General features: G+C 37.1%; 1 protein-coding gene across 6 annotated transcripts in view; it reads left to right on the forward strand.

Moving 5' to 3' along the window:
* Window positions 1-24,558, forward strand: part of TNIP1 (TNFAIP3 interacting protein 1) — a 45,981-nt gene extending 21,423 nt beyond the window's left edge. Inside the window, exons 6-19 of one of the 6 annotated variants that reach the window (XM_072400517.1) lie at window positions 2,923-3,117; window positions 3,648-3,742; window positions 4,033-4,144; window positions 6,153-6,242; window positions 7,282-7,347; window positions 9,068-9,211; window positions 10,201-10,329; window positions 11,075-11,203; window positions 15,031-15,156; window positions 15,768-15,833; window positions 19,424-19,606; window positions 19,686-19,767; window positions 20,640-20,683; window positions 22,601-24,558. In XM_072400517.1, coding sequence (XP_072256618.1) covers window positions 2,923-3,117; window positions 3,648-3,742; window positions 4,033-4,144; window positions 6,153-6,242; window positions 7,282-7,347; window positions 9,068-9,211; window positions 10,201-10,329; window positions 11,075-11,203; window positions 15,031-15,156; window positions 15,768-15,833; window positions 19,424-19,606; window positions 19,686-19,767; window positions 20,640-20,683 — 1,461 coding nt within the window. In that variant the 3' untranslated portion in view covers window positions 22,601-24,558. Of the gene's footprint in view, window positions 1-2,922; window positions 3,118-3,647; window positions 3,743-4,032; window positions 4,145-6,152; window positions 6,243-7,281; window positions 7,348-9,067; window positions 9,212-10,200; window positions 10,330-11,074; window positions 11,204-15,030; window positions 15,157-15,767; window positions 15,834-19,423; window positions 19,607-19,685; window positions 19,768-20,639 lie in introns of all 6 variants that reach the window. The other 5 variants (XM_072400516.1, XM_072400519.1, XM_072400518.1 and 2 more) reach the window with 5 other exon arrangements.
* The last annotated feature ends 601 nt before the right edge of the window (window positions 24,559-25,159 follow it).

The raw sequence follows: 25,159 nt of genomic DNA on the forward strand, positions 1-25,159 counted from the left end.
TTATGGTTTGAAAATAATGGCCCCTACTATAGAGGAGCTTGTGACTCTTCTAAGCAGCCCCTATGTCCTTCCTTTTTCAGATTTGCTTCTGGGTTATATTTTGTACTTTGCTGAAGTTTTTTTTAACTGCTGCTATGAATATTAGGCTGTGAGTACCTTGTGGTAAATTTGACTATTTATTTAAAAGCAACCTGAAAGGTTATAGGTGGCATTTATGGCTGGGGTAGAAGGCCACTATCAAAACTAAATACTTTGTAAACCCTAACAGTAAACTTCTCCTGTGTGGTCAGTTTTGTTATGTTAAACATATCATCAATATTAATATCAATAAGGCAGAACAGCAGCCCTTATATATATTTTTTTAAATGTGTTAATTTTATTACATTAGCTCCACAGGGTAGAGCTAATGTAAAAAGTAACTTGAAACAACATTGACGTGGTAGATTCAGCATGATCACTCCAATACCCCGTACATTCTAAATCAGTTTTTTGTAAACATCATCAGCCATCATGTGATATACTATCGGAAATGACTAAAACCCTCTAAGAGTACAAGATCATTGTGTTCTTCCCATATTATCCACAAGAGGGACATAGAATTCCACATTTTACCATCGCTGGCCCAGGTCTCAGAGTTTCTGGAGCTGTGTAATGGAAGACATGCAGTTTTCTCTCAATGTTATTCTAGTCTAATATTAAATTGTGGAATCTGCTAAAAGTATTCAATGCACAATCAATTTTTCCATTCGATCTGTATTATGGTAATTTTTATAATTAAATCCAAGTAAAAAATTATTGTGACATTGTAATTGGTTTCAATTTAATTATGATGGTTAACCCACTGGCAAAAAACACACCTTGTTCGACTTATTTTTCATTTTACCCAAAAAGTGAATATACCGGTAGTAATTTTATTTGATTCTACTCTAATTATTCGCAAGCATTGTGAATGATACCCAGCCAGAAGAAAATGATGGAACCCTTTTATATTGAAAAAGCTTCCACAATCAGATCAATTTTTTAGGGAACAGGTACAAACTATTTCATCTAGATTATGGTAGCTGGCCACAGTTTTTCACAGCTGGTAATCTTTGTGGTATTTGCAGAGATTCGGTACCACAGAATAATCCTAAATCAATAAATCTAAGGACATTTCTGGGTATTCCATAATTAATGTTGCAGGCTGACTATGATTTGGCCTCATGGGCTATGCAGACTTGATCTATGGGGAGGAGTTAGAACCTCCTCCAAGTTTTTTTTTTTTTTGTGTCAATCAACTTTACTGAGTTTTCAGAGAAAAACAAACAAACATACAAAGCAAACATTAAAACATAAAACACAGATATCTTACCTGTAACGGCATTGGCTTCATATGAGCATAAAATACACAACTTAGATACAGCATATACTCTGATAAACATAGTAATAATCTGTCAAAGCCCTCATGAATCGGAATAAGATAAATCAACACAAATATGCAGAAAATATCATAAATACTCATAGAAGCATAGAACGTAACTAATGCTCTAACAATTGTAAACCGCCGATATTGCTATATATATGTGTATATACAACTTTTAACAAAGAACAAATATAAAAAGAACAATGCAGCCCAAGGGCAGAGGTTTGGGAAGGGAAAAAGAGAATGTACACCACACAAAGTTGGAGGAAGTATGAAAGTACCCTTAATACAAAGATAGCACCCTAACAAACATACAAGAACATTAGGATAAATACATTTGGAGTCGGGGAGATTCTTTAAGAACCTCCTCCAAGTTTTTATTGCAGTTTAGATTCCTGCTGGGGAGAATCACCCCTCGATTTGTAGAGTTGAAACAACACCAAGAGGTTAGGGGAACCTTTTAAAGGGAAAAATGTTTATGAAATCACTTCTTTAGATGGGAACTCCGTGAAATTTTTCTCTGTGTCAGTAGCAGGACAAACAGCAAGAAAAAAAAACCCTTATGGGTTTTATTCCCTCAACAGCCTGTTATTATACTTTAATGAATCAGAAAGTAGATTTTGTTGCCATGCTATTTGCCATAGATTAGTCAAAACATTAAAAGAAGCTTAGGTTGTAGCACTTACTACCTGTGCAGTAAATCATATTCTCCTATGTCTTCACTTTTGCAGGTTGAGTGACACATAGCGCCATTCAACCTACATTTAGACAGTGAATGTCATCAAGGGCCTGCACCGGGGGGCATCACCAGTATACCAGTAAAATGTTGCAGAGAATGTCATTGATGTCATCACATCACCGACAACCTTTGCAGTACTGAGAATAAAGTCCCATGTGACATTACATAGCCACCCCAATGACATTTATAAAAAGTAAATGTTACAAAAAACAAAGGCTAAGCAAAAAATATGTGTTGTCCAGGGGGAGTACAAATGGGGGAGCCTGAATCTGGATTTTATTTAAAAAATACTTGTATGGCACTTATTACATTACTTATCAATTTATAGAAAAATACCGGTACATTCTGCTATGTATGTCCACATATTTCCTGAACTCAGCCAGTCATTTCATGAAATGATTGATACAGCAGCAGCGATAGAGTTGGGATTTTCCATGATTTCACAAAGAAAATAAATGGCTTATGAAGAAATAACATTTTTGTTCCTTTTCCTTGAAGTTAGTTTTCTTGGTTAGCTTTCTGGTTTCTTTTGATCATGAAGGAAGTTTAAGAGTAAAAGATCATTTCTGTAGCGGGGTACATGGAAGTCCCATGTGATTATTAGCCATGTTATATAGAAGTGTCAGATACACTGTATGCCCTCAAAAAAATGTTTGCCTAATAGATTTATGTCTATAGATGTGGAAATGGCAGATGTGTTTTATTGGCAGTGAAATAGATTACAGTCATCATAACAATTCCTCATAACCTGATTGGCTGTTGTGCTGGTATCATTTATCAGGACCCTGGCCCAACTGTGCATCATGAAGAGGACAACCTTCATCATCAACTGCAACGTATGGAGAGTTCACTGAACATGTTCGCCAAGGATTGCGACCAGAATCGGCTTCTCGGTCACATGAGCCGCATGGCACTGGAGTTTAACCGCCTGGCAGGCAAGGTGCATAAGAATGAGATGCGAACATCGGTATTACAGGTATAAAACTAAAAAAGTAAAATGCAGGTAAATGAAAATAGTGCCCTACAGCAAATAAATAGTGATAATTTTATATAGTTTATTTCAAATCCCAATAAAAGTCACAGAAATTAGTATTTGTGTACTAACCACATGCAGTTTTTAAGTTATTCCTACAATTTCCTGTAATCGGTTGGGTAGGTTGTCCAAATGTGACTGCACAAAGGCACAGATAGACGTCTGCTTAAAGTTTAGCTCTAAATAGTAAAAGTCTAACTTAACAGCTGATACCATTAGATGCCACCTATTGCACGTAATAGGTGGCATCTCAGAAGCCTCTTCTTAGCCCTTCTCACATTTAGTTTCACTTCCTGACTTGCTTGGAGATGTTAGACTCCAGTAAAATTCAGAAAACCTATGCGAGACACGCAGCAGAAGAAATTTTTAGGTGATAAATATGTCAGGAATTTAGTTGTGTCTGATCTTTAACTTCCAAACTTTAAACAGAACGCACTATGTAATTTAATGTTGTTTAATTTTATATGTTATAGACATTGTGTGAGCAGCTGAGGAAAGAGAATGAAGATTTAAGGTCTAAGCTGGAAGCTGACTGGAACAAGAGGAGCCAAGTTGAGCAAGCTTTAAGGTAAGGGGTAATATGCTATCAAGGTTCGGAAAGGGCAGTTTTGTTTTATTGCAGAAGAGTCATCATCGCCTGTCCCTACTGCAATGAAAATCATGCTTGCCCGCAGTTCCACTTTAAAGTTAGTTCCCCTTTTGTTTGCCTTTTTAATGTGCAAATGATTGGTTAATTAAATCATTTTCCCCTTTAATAATTCAGCATCAATATTTTTCTGTTGTGCAAAGCATTAGTAAGACCTCGCTAGTTTTACATATTTATTGTATATTTTCATTGTTTGGTTGCCATCTCTGAAGAAATGAAAATCTGGAGCTGAGAAAATTAATTCTAGACAAAGGAAAAGCATCAGTAAATAATCCCACAACAGGGGAAGACACTGACAAAGTAGAAAATGCTGCACATCAACAGGTAATAACCCTAAAAGTTTCCCTTAATTATGTATTTCATATGTCAATCCACAGGTAATTAACCATCTGTCTTTGCCCATAAAGTGTATGTCAAGCTCCAGTTTTTTTTTATTCTACATGAAAAGGGTTTTAAATGTTTATGGAGTTTCAGTTGGAATCGGAGTTTCCAATCGGAGAACTTATATAGCTGCTTCATCTCTTATGCCATCTTTATGAGATTATCCAAAATATCTATGTGATGGATGGATAAGTTTTCTGTGACTGTTAAATCCCCTTGTGCATTTCTTTCCTATTGCAGAGCACAAAGGGGCAGCATGGTGGCTCAGAGGTAGCATTCTTGCCTTTGCAGCGCTAGGTCCCAGGTTCGAATCTCGGCCAGGACACTATCTGCATGGAGTTTGCAGGTTCTCCCCGTGTACACCGGTTTCCTCCTACATCCCAAAAACATGCAGTAAGGTTTATTGGCTTCCCCTCAAAAACAAAATTGACCTTAGACTACATTAATGACATATGACTTTGGTCCTCCTTTAAGGGACAGTTAACGACTTGACTATCGACTTTGTACAGCGCTTCGTAATATGATGGTGCTATATAAACACTGCGTAATAATATTAATAGTAATAAAAATTTGAAGGTTTTACCCAGATACAGATCTTTTATAATGTATTTTCCTTTCTACTTTCCAGTCTCAGAACAGAGCTGACATACAGTATATCTCCATTCTGAGTCAGCAGACAGACCCTGACAGGTGTAATAAGGGTTAATTTAGCTGCACCTGCTTCAAGTGACATGTTTGTTAGAAATAAAAGAAATCCTTAGCTGTGAGAAGAAACCTGAGAAAATGGAACAAACTACATGTCTAGTTTTCTTGGGATTTGTGATATCATTGATAGGGAGGTGATTGCCCAAAATGTAAAAACCTATAATTTCCTTTTGTTATGTTCATACAGAATGAAGAGTTTAGTCCAAAATTGATAAGGACGGAAACATGAGTGTAATTGAACCCAGTTTTATTAAGCATGGTATCTCAATCAGGAAATCCGTAATACAGATTAACGTTTTGTCCTCCAGATTCAGCTTGTTTTTTATCTTGTTTTGCTGTTCTCTTACACAATCCGATTAATTTATTAGTGGGAATAAATTATGTGCTTGTAGGACTTGTATAACTCTTGTTTGTTTTTCTTACTTTGTACAGTACCATGGGAGATGATGAAACTAGATGTGACTATTTAGAATACTTGGCTGCGTATTTTATTTTGGAAAAAAATAAACATTATTATAACTATGATACTTAAAAATAGATCTAAATTTTCTTTTGAGTTTTGAAAGCTGCTTTTAATGCTGTCTGTGTCACCTTTTCTTTATTTTTCCTAGTGACTTATGTCACTGGTATAGAAGGTGATTTTAGGGTTATCTTTGGAACAGAAACAGTAGGGAAATCTTCCAATGGAGACACCTGTCTCATTGGCAATCAATTAGAAATTTCATCTCGCTTTGGAGAGATTTCCTCATTTCCTATTGTGTTTCAGGTGACACAGATGACAAAAAAAAAAAGCGACCTGGATTGTAACTATTCCCTAATTTATCCAACTAATCCAACACAAAAAATTATATTTTAAAGCAAGCCTGTTGGCTATTTTTTTTTTTAATTTTACATAAAAATCTCATCTTTTTTATGTCTGTCTAGTGGCCAATAAGGACACTGTAATTGGACAGGGGATGGTAGATGTTGTTTAGTAACACACTGGGACACCAGGGTTTTCTAGCCCTAATTTAGTTCCTATCCTAATTTGTATTTAAACCTTTATCACATTTTTTTTTTGTAAGAAATATTGTTGCACGTTTACTACAAGAACTTGTTAGAGGCCACTTATAAATCAAACTGGACTATCCCTGAACATTATTTCAAAGATGCATAAAGTCATATCTCTTGGAATAGTGCTTGGCGTTTGTGGAATATACTGCTAAATGTCCATCTACAATATTTAATTTCTTATTTGTGCTTCTAGGCTGCCAAATTACAAGAGAAACCAACAAGTAAAGACACAAGTGGAGTTTTGTTAAAGAAAGTAAAAATTCTGGAACATCAGAGAGCAGAGGTGAGAGCACAGAGAAAAAAAACATATTTGTTGCTAGAAAAATCTAATTGCAGTTAGTAAAATGTTTGTGTTCCTGTGATTCCAATTATTTGTGGCTCAGATGCTTACTGCATGGTTTTCTGCAGCTTTTGGAGCCAGCTTCAAATGAGTCAACGGTGGTAGCTTCTTATGTTCTACAGTGTGGTTGCTGTTGACCATCGCATGGTAATGATTTTTAGCAACAAAGGAGAATTAAATTGCTAAAAAAAAAATGTAATTGTTGCTGCTTCAAATTTTTGCAATTAGGTTGCTGGTATAGCAAGGCCCATTTTTCTCACTCTCCAATACTTTTCCTACCCACTGTATTTTCACATGAACATCTTTAAATGACCAATCCCGGTCTCCAATACTTGCCGGTTCTTGATCCTGTTCAATTTAGACTGTGGATCCTAATGTATGCCATGTGATACTGCACGGCTGCTTCTAGAAACCCTCCTCTCATGGTCCCAAAGTCTTTTGACCATGTACAGACATAAACCCACCCATTTCTATGGAGCGCCCATCTATCATGTAACCTTAAAAATATATCGAATTAGGCCGGCAGCATTTGCATTGGCAGTTGTGCAGTGCCCCATGGGCCACATAATATGGATCTTTTTATCATCTGACAAATATTTAATTCCTTGAAAGGCAGGATCTGCTTTCATTTTTAGTACTTCTCTAACAGATAGGTTTGGTTTACTTTGGGTTATAACATAACTTTATATGGAAATCCTGTCCTGTTGATGGCTCTTGAGAACTAGAGTTGGACAGGCCTGACTGAAAGAATAAATAGTGGTTCATACAAAACATTTGAGTCTGCAATTAATGGCTGTGGTCATATCTGCATGACTGTCATAACCTTCATCGCTCACTGCAATTTTTTTCAGCTTGATAAAAAGAGATTACAGTTTCATTTCATCTGATGAATGACATGACAGTGCATGGCTGCCTTTTACACCTGATCAGCTAGGTGAAATCTGAAGATGCTTAATGTAGACTTAATAAATGTTTCTTACAGCTCTTGGAAGTAAATAAACAGTGGGATCAGCAGTTCCGCTCTATGAAGATGCAATATGAAGAGAAGGTATCATATTATTATAGTTAGGTTGTTGATATTGTAACCTATGCTACCTTAAGAGGTAATAAACTGCATGAAGTTTATACAAAACATTTTACTGCAGTTTTTTATATAAAATATTACAGTATATGCTCATATATAAACCCTTCTGAATGGCAACTGAGGAACCTACTGTTACCTGGAAAATTAGGAAAAATATGATTGGTGTGATGGTGGAACATAGCAAGTTTGGTTGAAATGTCTTCATGCGTTTCCCAGTGATGACGGACATACATACATACATACATACATACATACATACAATTTTATATATATATATATATATATATATATATATATATATATATATATATATATATATATATAGATGTATATAGTTCTGACAAATACCATAGTGCTGTACAATGAAACACTGAGCTAGACCCATCAGTCTCTGTACAGAGGAGCTGACAATCGAATGTCCCCCCACAGTCACACACTATTATTATACATTTATATATCAGTGACATATACCACAGTGCTGTACAAAGATCAGCAACTCACACGATTCTCAGTTAGATGTATAGCAAGTTTGTTTGAAATGTCTCAATACGTTTTCAAGTGATGGTGGAACATACATACATATACACACATACACACACACACACACACACACATACATACATACATACATACATACATACATACATACATACACACACATACCTACATACATACACATACGTCCAATTTTATAAATATAAATTTGCTCTTAAATAATCATTTGTGTGTTATTGTTGGCCACCAGTAGATGGAGCTGGTGGACTCACTAAAACTCTCACTAAAACAATATTCCTATATGGGAATTATTGATGACGGTATAATATTTTAAAGCACTAATGTCAATATGATGTTGTTTTTAAGTGTGTTTCTAATAGACAAATTGTTTTATGGATATGAATTGCCTTAAATGAAAGTACATTAAAAGTTCCAATCACACACTTTTTACATATTTTTGAGAATGATTATACATTTCATTTATTCCCTTACAGGCAGGCAGTTTAAGGAGGAGACTTTTTTTTTTGAAAAATCACATATAATATTTATTATTATTCTCATCAAATACCTTAAAAAAACAAGTTACATTGTCAAACATCACAATGCAAAGAATAAATCCATAGCATTAACAGTGTCACTATATATGGGCTGGTATGCAGGGTATGCTGGTGACACGTTTCACAATTTTTATTTGCTTCTTCAGATCATACCATAATGCCAAAAAATGTATTGACTCCACAGCCTGCTTGTATGGAAATAAATGAAATGTATGGGTATTATAGGCAGTGGGATTGTGTTTACAACCCCTCAGTGTATGATGTATAGAAAACCCTTTCCCCATACTCTGGATTTGGATAGTTCTGAGAATGAAAAATTGTATTAAGGTAAAGGGGATGTGACACCATAAGCTACAAGTTCACCTTTACAAATTACTCTAGTTTAGGTGGCATTTATACAGAAGGGGGAGGGATGTCTTTTTATTACAGTGGACAAAACAGTGGGATTCCTTAGAAAGGAACTTCGATGCATTAGACCAGTTGTGATGTGAAATTACAACACCTTGCTCAGGTGACTTGAAGTAGTCTAAGAAATCAGAAACTAAAAATGAAACGTATACATTTGATATGGTGATGGCACCATAATTCATGTCTCTGTATAGTGTCTTATTCTTACTATATTGTTTGCACAGATCACATCCCTGCGTCAGAAGTTGTCTCAGTTCACCAAGAATGAGAATGAACAGGAAGTGGAAAGAGACCGCAAGCAGAGAGATTTTGACCGTAAACTCCTCCTTGCTAGAGACAAACTAGAGGAGAAAGAGGTACGATCTAGGGTAAAGATAATTTTATTACAATTGTTTTTCTAATGTTCTCTGATGGATCTTTAACTTCACAAATTGAGCCCTGCACTCACTGGTCTATGCACACTCACATTTACCAGCTTCTCTAAAAGTCTACAGATTTGTTTCTGTGGAGACTGTCCCCTGTCATGCAATTCTGTGGGAAAGTCAGAAGTGCCAAGCCTGCACATTCACTTTGCAGTTAGTGAATTAGGACATTGATTTATGTCAATAAGGAATTTTTAGGACCAAGGTTGGTCTGGTATATTGTAGACATTTCTGGTCAACCTACCTCCTTTGCAGGTGGCAACTGATGTGTTTTCATGTTTGGCAAAGCGTCTGTGTTTTATTATATGGGCACTGACATGGAGCTGGGCAGAAAGATTTTTTGTTATAGAGGTGTTTTTGGGACAGAATCTCCATTCATTCCCAACTCCTCATTATTTTGGATCATTCCACTACATCCCCAGGAATAGATCCAAAATGAACTGGAACAGTTGGGGATGGAAGAAAGATGGGTCTGCACACACACCTCTGTTTTGACAGTACTTACCAAAAATATAATGATGTGTAGAAAGTGGGTAAATACCATATGTCAGAAATATTTCAGTACTGGACCTTATTAATTCAGAAAGCACTACAAGCACACAGGAAATGGAAGGAAGAGGCAGGTATACCAAAGCCTTTGATTACCACTATACCCAATTCTACTACTAATTTCATCTAAATAGAATCTAATTCACAGGTGGATTTAGTGTGCCGATTTTCCATGTGGCACTTGGCGAGTCAAAGTACCATTCATTTATTTATGCTAGCCATTTATATAGCACCAACATAATTTGGAGAACTCTTCAAACAGCACAAAACTCACATCCCTTCCTGCACTTTAATGAAATTCAGATTTAATGACCATATTGTATGAATTTTATTACTTTTGTTTATTTTCTGCAAGAAATCCAAGATACTATTTTTTTCTGTTCCAGTCACAAATACAGAAGCTGGAGTCTGATATAAGAGATCTGAAAGAAAAGAATAAAATTCTCCATGACCAGCTGAGCTCCACCAGCAAGCAGCGCGAGTACCAGGAGCGGGAGATCAGTCGACTGAACAAGGTAAACTTACTATAGATACAACTCAGTCAGAGTGGTCTGTTGTGCACCAATGCATTAACACAGGGGTCGGCAAAAATTTTATGGCCACTAGGCTATTTATGGGGTGGGCGGGAGCACACTAGGCTGGACCCGCCCTAATGACTCCGCCCACCACCAGGGAATGCCCTATTAAGTGAAATCCCTCTCCTTCATATGCATTGTGGAGGAGAGGGACTTACCTTCAGAGAGGTTTCCCTATTTAGCTCCAGCAGCTCCGGTATTTCCTAACGCCCCCTGGCCAATCCGCCAGCAACCCGCGGCTCTGGTGCCGTCCATAGGCCAGATCGGCCAGGGGCTGTTAGGCCGGAACAAATTACCGGCTAGGCCGTAACTGGCCTAAAGGCTGGAGTTGGCCGACCCCTGCATTAACATGTAATATTTTGTTTGTTAACATTTGCTAAGTCCAAATGTTATAAATGTGCTAAAGACTTATATACGAGACTTTAATGCAAAATAGCAGTAAAAACCTAACATAGATGCTATACCTGACCTGCTTTATCCAAAATTAGAAAAAAAAAAATTAGCCCTATATGTTGCTTTAACTTTTAATTATATTTATGCTCAATATAATGTTTAGGACAAGTCAACTATTCAATGTATACAGCAGTCATCCGTAACAACTAATCAGGGAAGCAATTTATTGTGAACATTATTGTGGTGAAAACAGAAAACCAATAAATGTTCCTAAATCTTTTACTTTTTGCAGGCCCTTGAAGAAGCACTAAAACTTTACGAGTCCGGTCCTCATTCCCCCTCATTCTCTCCCTCTGCAGAGGACACTTGGTTCCTGCAACGCCAGGAACTCCTAACCCAGGTCGACCTCCTCAAGCAACAGGTATTTCTTTATTTTTTTTAGTCAAAGTACTAAATCTAAATTACTCCAAGTGGTGTTATGAGCCATCAAACCTCAAAAACACACTTTTTCCAGAAGATTTCCACAACTGGTCACTACTGAAAAACCCTAATTACTTCACTAATACACATCGTAATCTGTGGTCCCACTATATTTCACCAGTTTTGTTGATTGGAACATGGGAGGACCAGGATAATAGGACCTGTAATAAGACTGTAGATTATGGTGTTAGAAGTTTTATTGTAAAAAGTAAGCTGGAGATGAGCATGGGGGTTGGGCCATTTTTTGTATTCTTTTAAACTGTAACTATTGGCCCCTGTACCGCATGGGTTAATGCTGGGTTTGCTGGTGGAGGGGGGAGAATAAGTATCTTATCTTATGATGTCAGAGATGCACCTAGACAAAGAACAAGTGGAACTGCTTCAAAGGAAAAGTGATATGAAGAGAAAGAAGCCCACAGGAGTGACAAATACATTAGTGACTATAATTCACCTTTAAATAATTGCTGGTCAGGGAATGAATTTGAGTTAAATGTTGGTAGTTGTGTTCTAAATATAATATGGCCCTAATTTTAGCACAACAGTCCACTGAATTAGACATTTTTATTAACCACAGAACAGCTGAACACGTACACTTTTCCAGGAAAAAAAAACACTGCACCCGTATTAGTGAGACTGTGCTAGTGGAATTTTATGTTTACTAGCTCTTTCATGATAGAGAGAGTTAGGTGATGTAGTAGTTTTGTATTTGAATTGCTTTTATCCAAAATCTGGAGTTCTTCTTTGTCTCGAGGAGTGGAAAGCACTGAACTGCTGGTCTTTTTCTGGGAGGATAGAGCAAGGTAGGCCGAGTTGTTGAAGTAACCACTTGGAAGGCTTTAGTGCTTAAGGATGAATAGCTCCAAAGTACCTGCAGCTTGTGGTCTGAGTTCCCATAACTCAGCAACAGTTGCACACATACTATCAGACTATATCATATAAACAGCAATTTGTAGAAAATGCTGGCACAGAAGTCACTTCTTACACCAAAATCTATTTACCAAAAAAGAAATTTTCTTTGCTTACTTTTTTTTGCCAGAACTTTTAAATGTTGTTAAAGAAAATCAAGCATGCACACTGCTTTGTTTTATCAGAAGAAACATTTAGGAAAAGTAAAACTATTGGTTGTGGGTATGTTTTTATTTCAAAAATAGTATTTGCCGAAGCTGCTTTGTGTGCCAGCTCTTCTGACATTTTAATTCATACAGGCTTTAGGAGTCACATCTGCTCTTTTTCAGGTCCAGTAATCTTCCAGTGTCTGTAAATATAGGCTGAAATGGTCAGTCCGGCCAAGAACATTTCATGTGTGTTTAGTTTTAAATTGACTGATGTGTTCACTCTTGATACTTGAAGTATCACATCTTTAGTCAAGCTTGCTGTTTTGTACAGCATTGTCTGTCTTGGTGCCTGAAAAAAGGCGGCATCTTTTTTTGTCTCAGAAACAATATTGTATAATATATATATTTTTTAAACAATATATATAGGATACATAGGTTAGGGTTCACATGTACTTTAAACTTTCTCTTCTGTTAAAGACTAATCTGCAGCATCCAGGACTGAAAATACAAAACATGTCTATTTTGCAGTGTGGTAGTCCTTGAGTCCACATTGTTTCGTCAATATATTGAAGTTTATTAAAAAATGTTCTTCTAAATGCAGTGCTGAAATGTGCAAGTGTCACGTAGTCACTTTGGCAAAGGCAGCAAGGTGTTGTTATGTAAGAAAACATAGCATGACCTATGACCATTTATAACACACAACATTAACTGTTAATGATGTTTCCAGTTGTAGAGTTACTAGTAAATGAGCTAGTCCAACAACAAAGTTACTGGGTTCACAAAGCAAGCCTGAACTGCTGCACTTTACATCCTTGACAACTGGAAACATACAAATGCCATGCTATATGCCATTAGATAGCTGTACAACACACTTATGTGGGTCCCCCACACCAGATGTCATTGCTTTCTTCTATATACTAATAAACGATCGCACCACACACACATACATAGTTCATACGACCACACATGTTCCCTTCTACATGTCAATACAAATTCATACACACATTTCCCAGGTCCATACACTTCAGCTATCCCAATCCACATACCATGACACAGCCATATAACACACATTATGCCATTTCCTCTCTAATTAACTTTACACAAACGTAATCATGCACTCATCTGTCTCCTTCTACATACTATTACACGGCTACACAACGTGCACGCCAGGAGCTCACACATTCCACACATTCCACCTGTCCCATTTACATACAATTACACAACCATACACTTCATGGGCCACACACTTCCATTACTAGCCCCTTCCTCAACCTGTCTCCTACAAAACATGCAGTCTATGGGTCCACACATTAAACCTATCCTTTTTTAGATACAATTACATAGCCAAATGACACTGTGGGTCCACACTTTAAACCTGACTCTTTCTAACTCCTATTACACAACCACACATTTTATGGGTCCACATACTACACCTGTCTCACTCTATACATTACAAAATCATACCACCTACACTTCAGGGCATACTGGAAGCATTTATATTACAAGAGAAATGTGTGTTCATTGTGAAAGTATATGTAAATAATCCTAAGGAATCAAAAAGGTTGTAGAATCCAATATTTGCAGATAACGTTAAGAGTCCTCAAAATGTCCCTATTAAAGCTGAAGTCCTATGGCTTTTGTAATCTCTTCCTGAATCTGAATGTGGACAGAGATATTGCATGATCTAAATATTTTTATCAATGAGTGCTTTTATGTATAGTTTATAATTGGCAGGGTGGATACTATACCTACTACTGACTGCTGATACTGACTGCTGAAAGTAGATAACCAGTAGATAAAGTAAATTACATAGAGTTTGTTAAAGCACTGTTTATCATAAACTGTTTTAATTAATTAAACAAAATTCTAAAAGGTAGTCAATTCCCAGCAATGTTTGTATCAGGATGGAGTTACTGATGATGACAACATTAGACCTTGTCTGTCTGATGTGTGTTAACAAGGACACTTGTAGTCTCCATTGGAAGCTCTTTGGGAGATATAGACTGACATGAACTCACACATGCTCCCTAGAGAACTGCATTACAACAACATGAACAGTATACATTAGATGATATGGGTTCTTGTATTGTAAGCTTTGATATTTTGGTACTTTTAAAGGCTTTTACTGAGGAGCAATCCACAATTCACTGCCCATTTATAAAATAGGGCACAGTGTGGATTATTATTATTAAACAGGATTTACATAGCACCAACATATTATGCAGTGCTGTACATTAAATAGAGATTGCAAATGACAGACTAATACAGACAGTGATACAGGAGGAGAGAACCCTGCCTTGAAGAGCTTACAATCTAGTAGGTGGGGGAATTTCACACACAATAGGATGGGGGATATGTAGTGGTGGTTTCAAAAGACAGAAGAAGACAGGTAGGCAAGTTTGAAAAAATGGGTGGATGCTTAATGCAACAAAGAACTATGATTAGAGAAGAAATGGTCATTGAACAGGTCATGTTGTGTGGTTTTGTTTTTGAAAAGGACAGTGGCTTAGTAATTTTTTAGTAAAAATTCATTAGTAATCAGAGTACACATCCCCTGTGTAAATAATCATATACCTATGTTTACAGATATCTCGGACTGTAAGGCATGAAATGAGTTACTTTCCCCCTTTTAGTCTGTAACCTTCACTAGCAACAGAATTAGAGTACATTTTAGTAAAGATCCAGGGGTCCTAATTTTGTTTTTTGTGTCCAGGTGGCCATCTTCGAAGAAGATTTCAAGAGGGAGCGCAGTGACCGGGAACGTATGAATGAGGAAAAGGAGGAGCTGAAGCTACAGCTGGAACAGCTTACAACACAGCTGACTCAGACAAAGTCCCAGGTAACATCTTCTTCTTGCAGTACTTATGTTTAGGGACAAGTGTCTCATCTGTCCAAATACAGAGCCCCTGAAGGGCTCCCTAAGGGACATTAAAAAAAAAAAAAAAAAAAAAACGTGCTGAAAATGCACCAGTTTTTTGAACTGTGTATGTCAACATAAAGAAAAAACATATTCAGTACATGTTTTATTTTTTTTTCCATGTTTATGGACCACTGCAAGTTCAAAAGAATATCTGTTTTATTTACCAAAAATCTAGTAGGCTCCTAACTTCTGTTTGAGATAACAATGCCTCAGCTGTACCTAAATTGAAAGCCTTGTTTTTAGCTCTGCCTAGTTCTACACTGCTTGAACACAGAATACCTCCACCTCTCTTCATCATCAAATCGTAGACGTGGGGTTTCTGTAGTCAAGCAGGGGAGAACTTGGGCAGAGATAGGTAATTTTCATCCTGCTACGGAGTCTACATGTCTAGCACATAGTTTCTGATAAAGTATTTTTCTGTACTGTATAAATAATTCAAATATTTTTTTTATAAATTTTATATTTTTTTTTTGGATGTTAATATTCTAAAAAAGATTATGTAAATACATATTGTATATCTCTCTTTGCAGTTGCGTTCTTGCCAGGAGGATTTGCGACAGGATAGAGAGTGTTCACGTGATGTGATATGGCAACAGGTACCTAGCAGAAAAGCAATATACCAAACTGTGTATGAGATTCGGCCTTCAGCATGTAAACATATAAAGGCTATAGCAAAAAGCTCACTTTGAATTGGCCAGGTGTGGCAGGTTTGCCTAAAAGCCTAATTCCAAACCAAAATATTTTCAAAGATAGGAAAAGGTCAGAACTTCTGTTGTTTTCGTTTTTTTTTTTTTTTTTTCTTTTATGTCATACATACTTTTATTTCCTGTCAGGGAAAGACATGATGGGAAAGTAGACACGTTTAAATGAAATGGGTAGAGGTTAGAACTTCTGACAATGTTTGTTTTTATTGCTTTCAAATCTTTCTCGTTTTTGCTGCTTTTTCCCATTGCTTATAATAGAGACATGGGGGCAGGAAGGAAAGAAGGGAAAATGTCCCCAGTAGGGGGTCAAAAACAAAAAAAGATACAAAAAACACTAATTGCTAGGATATAAAAAATGTAAGAAATGTTTTTTACTTAAACAAAAAAAATTCACCTTTCCCTGATTCAATGAGATAATCCTACCTTTAAATGATCATCAGATATAGGCTTGGAGGTACATAGGAATAAATAGGATTTATGCATGTGTGGCCCTGGCAAGATTTTTTTTATAATCAGGTGGGCAATTTAGCAGCCATGTTTTGTTTAATTAGGCACAGTGAGTATAAAAGCAGATGGGAGTGTGGTGGTCTCTTTCAAACATAACTGCACCAAATATACACCAAAGTGGAGCATCCCATGGGGAGTCATCCAGTGGCCTAAAAACTTTGGATAGGGAAAAGTTTAAAATAAATAAAAAAAAAAAAAAAAAAAAAAAAGGGTTAAGGAACCTTTAAGGGAGGATGGTGGGAGGCAGATTTAGGTTAGTTGGGGAGGGGTCATAGGTGTGGAGCCCAAATTAGGCTTGTTACCATTTTTAATATAGTCACTGATGTCTCCCTTAAAGGCATTACATGCTTTTATATCTTTTTAACTAAAATTCCATGTTTTTAACATCTGGAAATTATTACTTATAGGTGATATCAGCAGTTAATAAATATTCATCTCATCTTACCTATTTGGAACCATGAACCCAATTATCTGCTGACCTGGCAAGTTTGTGCCCTCTGTGACACCCATGGAATAGCCCAGCATGTTTTTATTACTGTTAGAGTAAACCAGCCCTTTCTGTGACTTTGTTAATATTTTCTAGGTACTATAAACAATAACTAATTGTTAAACAGACGATATTCCTAATAAAAACAAGCAGTAATCCTAATAGCTGGTTGAGTTTTGCGTCCCTACCCAAAGGGATTTTCTGGCAAGCTGGTTTAGAAGCAGACCATTTTTTAGGGTATTTAAGAGTAAGCTTACCCACAATCTCCCTAATAGGGACCCAACTTCTGTATATTGCCTTTCGGCCAGGGAATTGGAATTCTCAAAAAAAAGGTGCACAACAAATGCACCGGAAGCAGTGTTCTCCCCAGCCCCTTTTAGTCGGGTGCACCACACAGCACTTTTCAGTACCACTTGACAGTTTTTAAGTGGTTACTGAAGAGTTGGGTCACAATAGGCTGCCATCCACCTACAATTTCTTCCCACCTGGCTTAAAAAAAATTCTGGCTTGAACACTGGAAGGGTTTATGTATTGTTCCTATTCATCTAGCCTGGAGTTTTGCTAAACCCACAACCCAACACGTATCTATTTTAACAAAATTGCATAGCTGTTTGTCCAGTGAAACTGCATGTACTTTCACATGTCCATAAACCTGTTTAGTTTAGGGAATTTTTGTATGTATAAAGCTGCGTACATTATACAAACTGGACAAAATCTGTATTTTCTCCTCAAAGTGGGTGGGAAATAGGTAGAATCCTGCAGTTTCACATTCAGCACTGACAATACTGGTTTAGGATTTTAGTTCACTAAAAAACTACTGCATTGTCAGCTCAAAAAGGAATTTAGGAGCATTCTGGGTTTCTGACAGATAGGAATTTTATAACATATTTAAAGGAGTAAAACACTGGAAAATGTGTATGTATTGCAGGGGTGTAATAAATGTATTATTTTATTCTATCTTGACACACTTAACCACATTGCTATTCTGTTATGGACCTTCTTCTGTTAGGCAGCTAATTTTTAAAATGTAATGATCCTTTAGTTTTTGTTCAGAATTATAATGTGATTCATTTAGCTGTTACAGTAAGGGGTCAAGCTTGCTTGCTCAAAGATTTATAGACACAGAGCACTAGAGTTGGTGAGTCACCATCTCTGCGTCATCTCTGCAGCATTAATGAAACTGTACAGAGCTCAGCTGCAATTACACTTGATGATGATGAATAGAGATTAATTGCTACTCAGCTTTGGTAAGTAGAGGCTGTGCCCCAGAATGTTTGACAAAAAAAAAAAAAAAAAAAAAAGCTTAAATCTGAAAAATGTTTTTCATGCTTTCATGGAGAAGATTCAAAGTGCCTAAGTATCAAAACATATATATGATGAAATTACATTTCCAATTATGTTGGTCATTTAGGAATGTTCATAAACCTCTTTTTTTAAGTATACCCCTAAAAGCTCCTTCTTCCTCAGCATTACTTTTTTCTTTTACTTTGTTCCTATAGAAAGAAACAGCTTTTATTTATTTTTTATTTCTTGCAGATGCTAGTAGAGCATTTCCTATTGATGTAGTATTTTACTTGTAATACTACATTTCCAAAGAGTCTATAGGAGGCGGTATGGAAGCTTTTTTTATATTTTTGTCAATGGGGCTCCGATCGGTCTGAGGGTGCTGAAACAGGGCAGCTTCAGAATACAGTTATTGACAGGTATTGCAGAATAAATATGGAGCCAATCAATTCATAGTGCTAATGCAGGTTCACTTTAAACAAGCAGTGTGCAGATTTTCAGAAAGCTTTAGCACTCTTAAAAGCTTTCTAAACCTGTTATCAGTTTGTTTAATTTGTTTAGTTTGTTGACGTTCTGTGCTCTTTGTCTTTGTACATCTCTGTCCCCAGCATTCAAATCTATTGTTGGTGAAGAGAAATACCCATCTCTTTTAGGTTTGAAGGCGCATGGGATGCCCCTTCTCCCCATTTGACAAAACTGATGATTGGTAACTGGCCACCCAGGCACCAAGAACTGTCATATTAGGGCAGAAAGCAAGTCTTTAACCCTTTGTAAGGTTTGGGTTATTTCATGGCTTCTTCTCTTTGCTTCTCGCAACAGTAGGGTAGCTCTGTACAAATGAGGAGGGTGACAGTTTAGTGAACCTTGTATGGGCAAAGCTAAGGCTAACTTTAACATCCCCAAACTGGAACTGAAGGTCCTTTACTGTCTTCTGAACTCCTAAACTCTTGTAGGTCAGAGGTTGCCTAGAAAGAATGTACTGTATTAAAATCCATTTTTTTCTTCAGTAAAACTTCCAAATGTTTGCTTAAAACAAATGTTTTGTTAAAACCTTATGTACACTACTGCTCTAATACAAATGGAAGCTTCTCCCCTAGCCCTATAATGTGCTTACAACTTTTTACAGTGCATAAAAATTAGTTTTAGTAAAAGTTGAGAATATAGCAACATTTTGATTTCAAATACTTTCTGATTCATATTCCAGGCTGTAGGAGAAAGATACAATCGAGATTCTCATGCAGGACCAGCATGCCCACCATACCAATATCACCAATACCCATACAGTCCTCCTGGTTTAATTTATCCAGGCATTGATGATTGGCAGATCTTATACCCCCCTCCAGTTGTTGCTCCAGAGCACAGCCAAGTCCAAGATTTGCCTCCTCCAGTAAGTTATCGTAGCCTGCTTGTCTAATATTCTAAGGCTTCAGCATGTCGATCTTCTCTGATTCTTACTTTGTTCACAGGCTGTGTATCGACGGAAAATACCCAATGCACCTCCAAAAGCAAAGGGAGCAGAAATTCCAAAGGCCAGCAAGAAGGATCAAGGTGAATATTAAATCAGACTTATATTTAAAAGTTGATTTGCCTATAATTTCATGCTCATAGCACAAAAAAAATGATTCGAGAATAATAATGTGTTGGCCCTATATCAATACAAGATAATAATAATAATGTACCATTTGAAGAAACCCAACAGATCATAAACACTACAATAAACCATTGCCACCAGGTAGGCAGTGTACTTGAGGAAGAAAGATTGTAAACAGGCATGTGTGTATGTTTTATTGCAGAAACGACATCTGCCCCTTATGCTGCCTGCTTGCAGTTTAAATGTGTACCTAAAGTTGCTGTAAAAATAAAAGATAAATTCAGCTCCCCTAGGTGGAAAGGTACTATGTCCTAGCCTTCCCTAACACTTAACAATTGCTACATGAACACTTAATCTAACTTCTAAAACCAACAATTTAACATTTATCCTCTTGTTCTCCAACACCTAAATCTGACATTCTATTTTATTCACATGGTTCAATTATTCAGAACCCCCCTACCCCAAAACACTGGATAAAAAAACCTGGGTGACATTGAAGAGTAAGGGGAGTTAAAAGGGAGGATGAGGAATGAAGCTTTATATTATACCTATGTTTCCCCTGCTTCATCCCACTGCACTCCAATGAAATTGATGTCAAATTCCTTCCAGCGGAGAATGTTGATTAGCCCAAATTTTGCAAGAACATGCACTGTGCTGCAGCATCTTTTCAGAAGACTTACTGATCACATAAAAATCATTAAAAGTTAACATTTGATTGTTTACAAAACCAAATCCAAAGCTTTTATCTATAAAGCCTCTGCCCACTCTTCAATGTTATACATCCTGGTTACTCACAATATACTTACATTCCTTTTACTGTTTGTTTTAGAAGCTGCCAAGCGAGGAACCCATGATCCTAAAAGACCAACCTGAGTGGGTACAATGAAGGTGCCATTTTGTTATCCCCCTGCCCCCGGTATATCCTCCTTTCTTCATGTGGAATCATTACATTCTTCTACCTAGTTTGTTGGTACCACATCCTTTCTTCATGAGGGATCATTACATTCTTTCAGCCAGTTCCTAAGCTTGCAGTTGTAGACATCTTTAACCATGGTAGTGCACAGAAGAATGGTCAGTTGAAGATGGAGTTACTTAACATAATAATTAAATGAGTAAGAATATATAAAAACAATACAGAAACACTTTGCAAGTTTATGACTACCGTATGTTTTGGTTTAATCCCAGTTTAGTATTAAGAAGACAGTCCAGGTAGCCTTAACAATAAACTGTATTAATATTTAAGACCTTGCTTAAAATTCTCATGTGACGGCTTACATTTGAATAAATATTATCACATTGTTCCTCCCCCTGCAGTCTATTTATAGAATAATATATCTGCCATCAGTTATTGCTAGCCAAATACTATTTATAACAGTGTGTGCAGCAGTTTGTAGTTTATCGGGAACTAGTGACAGTCAGAGTGTAATGTGTTGTATGCAGAGAACAGTATCTTATACTATAATACCAAAGAATAGGAAGGAATCTATAGGTTCTTTATGTGGTACAGTGTGTGTCGTCTGTATGCAGGTCCACATGTAAGCCCTGGTTTTTATTTGTGTAATGGGATAAGCTTGTCTTTGACAGATTACCCATTAGCCCTTCACATTAGCACCACTTATGTTCCATGGGGGAAGCCGAGGGGAAGGGGTGAGTGGTTTGGACAAGTCTGGTTTAGCTGCAGACACCTGGCAGAAACCAGAGGCTCATGTAGAGAACTTTGTCCAAAAAAGGTTCACAGTGAACATGATCTGCATGCTGAAGAGTGCTCCAGTACACTTACCTAGCTAAAACTAAGCAATCATCATTCAGCCTACTTATATGATAGGGGCCAGTATATGTAAAATTTATCAGTCAAGCTAATGAAAGATTACATGCCACCAGCAGTAAATACAATGCTATTTTGTCACTCTTCTTCACTCATTACAAACATGTAAGAATTATGATTCCATTGTAGTGATTGCTGATCTCCAGTTGAAACTTGCATGTGAGGTGGGGAAAAGTGGGAGATACACATAGATGTACTCTGGATTAGCAGAAACTCTGCTATGTGAGATAGGAAAGGATTGTTGTATGTTTGTTGTGTTAGGCAAAAGGCAGACAGGGAAGCAGGAAATCGAGGCTTAACAATTACTGAATGTAATGAGTATTTGTTGAGTTTCATTGCTTGAAAGGGTGATTGTGGATCGGTCTATTTCAGGTGGTTTGTAGGGTTAGAAGACTTTGCAGTAGATGTATGCGGTATTTACAGCTGGAGAAGGCTCTTGTATATCCCAGTAGACCTTGGGGAAAAGTGGAACTTGCTGGAAGTCACTAGTGAGCACAGGAAGGTACCTCCACTAGGATACAGAGGAGTTGGCAGACTCACGTGTGGAGCAGTCAGTGAAGAATTTTGGAAAACAGGAAACCTCCTTCCATCTTGTTTCCATTAACCTCCTGTCTGAGTAATAGGCAGTTGTTTTGTCAAAGCATACCTGTCCTGAAATATGTAGTGTTGTCACTGCCTTCAGGAAAGAGTGTGTGCTGATATATTTCTCTTGCGATGGGTATACTTTAAAGTCATTTTGTGATGCAGTATATGAGGTGATATGGCACATGAAAGGTTGTACTGGGAGACTGTCTATGTGTGCGATTGGGGAAGTTAGACCTCTCTCCATGAAATTAAGTGACAGTGTAGCAGACATGATACAGTGAATGTGTAGGTGAATGGAGGCTCATTAGGGATCTGAATGACCCATTATGCATGATTAGATCCCTGTGTGTTTGACCAAGTTCCTTTTTTTTTTATATTAGGGAATCTAAACAGAAAGTGATTGATGGAATAAAAGTATTCAGCAGATTCGGAAATATAATGAGTTATTATTCATTGATTATGTGAAGAATGTTGTGGAGATATGTGTTGGCAAAATTTAAAGATCCGACTTTATAAGCTGTATACTGATAGATCTAATTGTGTATTTACTTTCACACTGAACTTAACGGTATGCATTTTTCTAAAGAATATATTTTGTATAGAGCAAATAAAAATGGGGCTTTTTATGTTGATTTAGTTGTCACAGTGATAATCCCAGTCTGTGAGATGATCAGAGCATTTCCCTTATAACAATATTAAAATGAAGTGGAACCTATAAATATTTTACAGTAATCACTATGATAACTGCTCATGTCTTGCCGGTGTATTTTGTAGGACAGAGAGCAGTGTCTCATAAGTTTTATCAGCTTTTATCTTTCCTTGATCTTACTAAACTGCAGTCTGGTTGGTTGCTATGGGTTAATGTTCATTATTGTCCCCAGACATTTACAAAAATAGCCTATAGTTGAGAGAATGTACCTCTTAGGGGCATACCAGGTTGGCACAACAGTTCAAACTTGGTTAGAGAATTACGAAATGTTGAAAGTAGATGTAGACTAGAATAGAACTTTTGTAATTGTAGCATGCGCCAAAAGCCCAGAGGGGGATTTAGCAAAGTAGATTCTGCTAGACTGGCGAAAGTCCAAGCATCTGGGTTTCCAAAATATACTATTATGAAATTGTCACATACATACATATTGTGCAAAAACTGGGTCAAATAATCTGGGTGACCTATGACCGGAGTCATGGGAGAGTGAGGAGGAGAGAATAATGCTCATAGTAGGTAGGAATGAGCATTTTTTAATGTTGGTCCAATTGTGGGATGTTTAGACTGGTGTTTGGAATAAGATTGTGTGACCCAAGGGTGGTTCAACAGGATTGGCCTTTATAAAGAACATTCCAGAGTGGTCCATTGTTTGTATTCAGCATGATACTTGATATCGGAGAGGGTCTGGCATTCCTATAGCTCCTTTTTTTTAGGAAGAAAAAAGGGTATTACGACGGATGCAGACATGGGAAACCCCCAGACAAAATTGGTGAATTCTGCTTTCAGTCCCTGCACATAGGAAGAGGCAATAAAGTAAATGCGGCATTATTGTTGTTTTCAAAATATTTCTATTAAACCATGAAAAGGTCCCGTCTCCACTTCTGCATTTCTGACCTATTGGCCTGGAATAAATTGTCAGGGTCAGAGGTAATATGAATCCCTAAATTCATTCGATCTGATTTCCACTTAAAAGGAGATCTGTATCGCTAGAACTGAATGCGAGGAAGTATTTGGGCTGCGAGTTATAGATTCATCAACATTTATGGTGTAATTTGATAAAGTTTAGAGTTCCCTCAAAGCATCCATCAGATTGGGTAGAGGTCCCTGGATTTTTGTAAAAAAAAATAAAAGGCCATCTGCAAAAGCAGCAAACTTGTGATGAGTTTGAACATTTTGACTTCAGCGAATAATGCGGAGAAAAGGCAGAAAAGGCAAAGACAAATATGTTTTGTAACCCATAGCAACCTGTAAATTGCAGTCAGAGTAACAATTCTCTCAAGCAACTCTCTGATTGGTTACTAAGAGTAGCTGCATGTTATTTAATAGTAAAATAAAAACATTTGCAAAAGAATTGAATTGTATTTTGTGTTTTCCTATTATTGTGTCTAAATGTGTTCTATTGAGTTGTTTGATTGTAATGAATTCCCATTAAACATTATATGTAAGTAAATTAACGTTTGTGAATTCAGTTATGTTATTATATGTACAGTATGTTATCACAGACTAGCCTATACACCCGATTACCTCTGACAGCCTTCTAGGCTTGTATGTTAAATATGTAGTCAAACCTGTAAACCAATGTATGTAATGCTTCATTCCAAGTATGTAATTAAAGTTTTTTTTTTTATTGTATACCTTGTTGTCGTCTTTTATTGTGGAAAAGTTCAAACACCTTTATTGAGTACACTATGCTTGTGTAGTAGTGTTCTAATTCAGGGGTCGCCAATCTTTTTGGACCTTCGGACTACTAAATTTGCAGACTCCAGACTGTACATATGCGTGTGTGAATCATAGGGGAAGAAACTTTCCTTTCCTCATAGTGACGTCATGATGCCAGAACCCACCCACTCTCCCATCGCAGGCTCGGACCCAGAGACACAACCAGCCCACCGCCCTGAGCCTGCAAACCATACAGGGTACATGGTCAGTGGCTCTGGCCGGTGCGCCCCCCCAGCAGGGTCCTTCTCCTGACCCCTCTGGGGGGCGAACCGGCCAGAGCCGGTGAACCACAAAACTTTCTCTGGTTGGCGACCACTGTACTAGTCCATAGTATCAGAATTTATCTTCTTCTGGCTGACCTAATCAAAGTGAATTTTGATTGGGCATTGGATTACTGCTCTTAAGGGACTAGTTTGGCCAAAAATATTAGGTATATCAGGAGCCTGGTCAGGATAGGTCAGTCCCTGCCTTCTGTTCTTGTGGATATTCCAACAGCAAGATTCTATCTGCCATA

The sequence above is a fragment of the Pyxicephalus adspersus genome, chromosome 2 (genome assembly GCF_032062135.1).
Source record: "Pyxicephalus adspersus chromosome 2, UCB_Pads_2.0, whole genome shotgun sequence".
Lineage (NCBI taxonomy): Eukaryota > Metazoa > Chordata > Amphibia > Anura > Pyxicephalidae > Pyxicephalus > Pyxicephalus adspersus.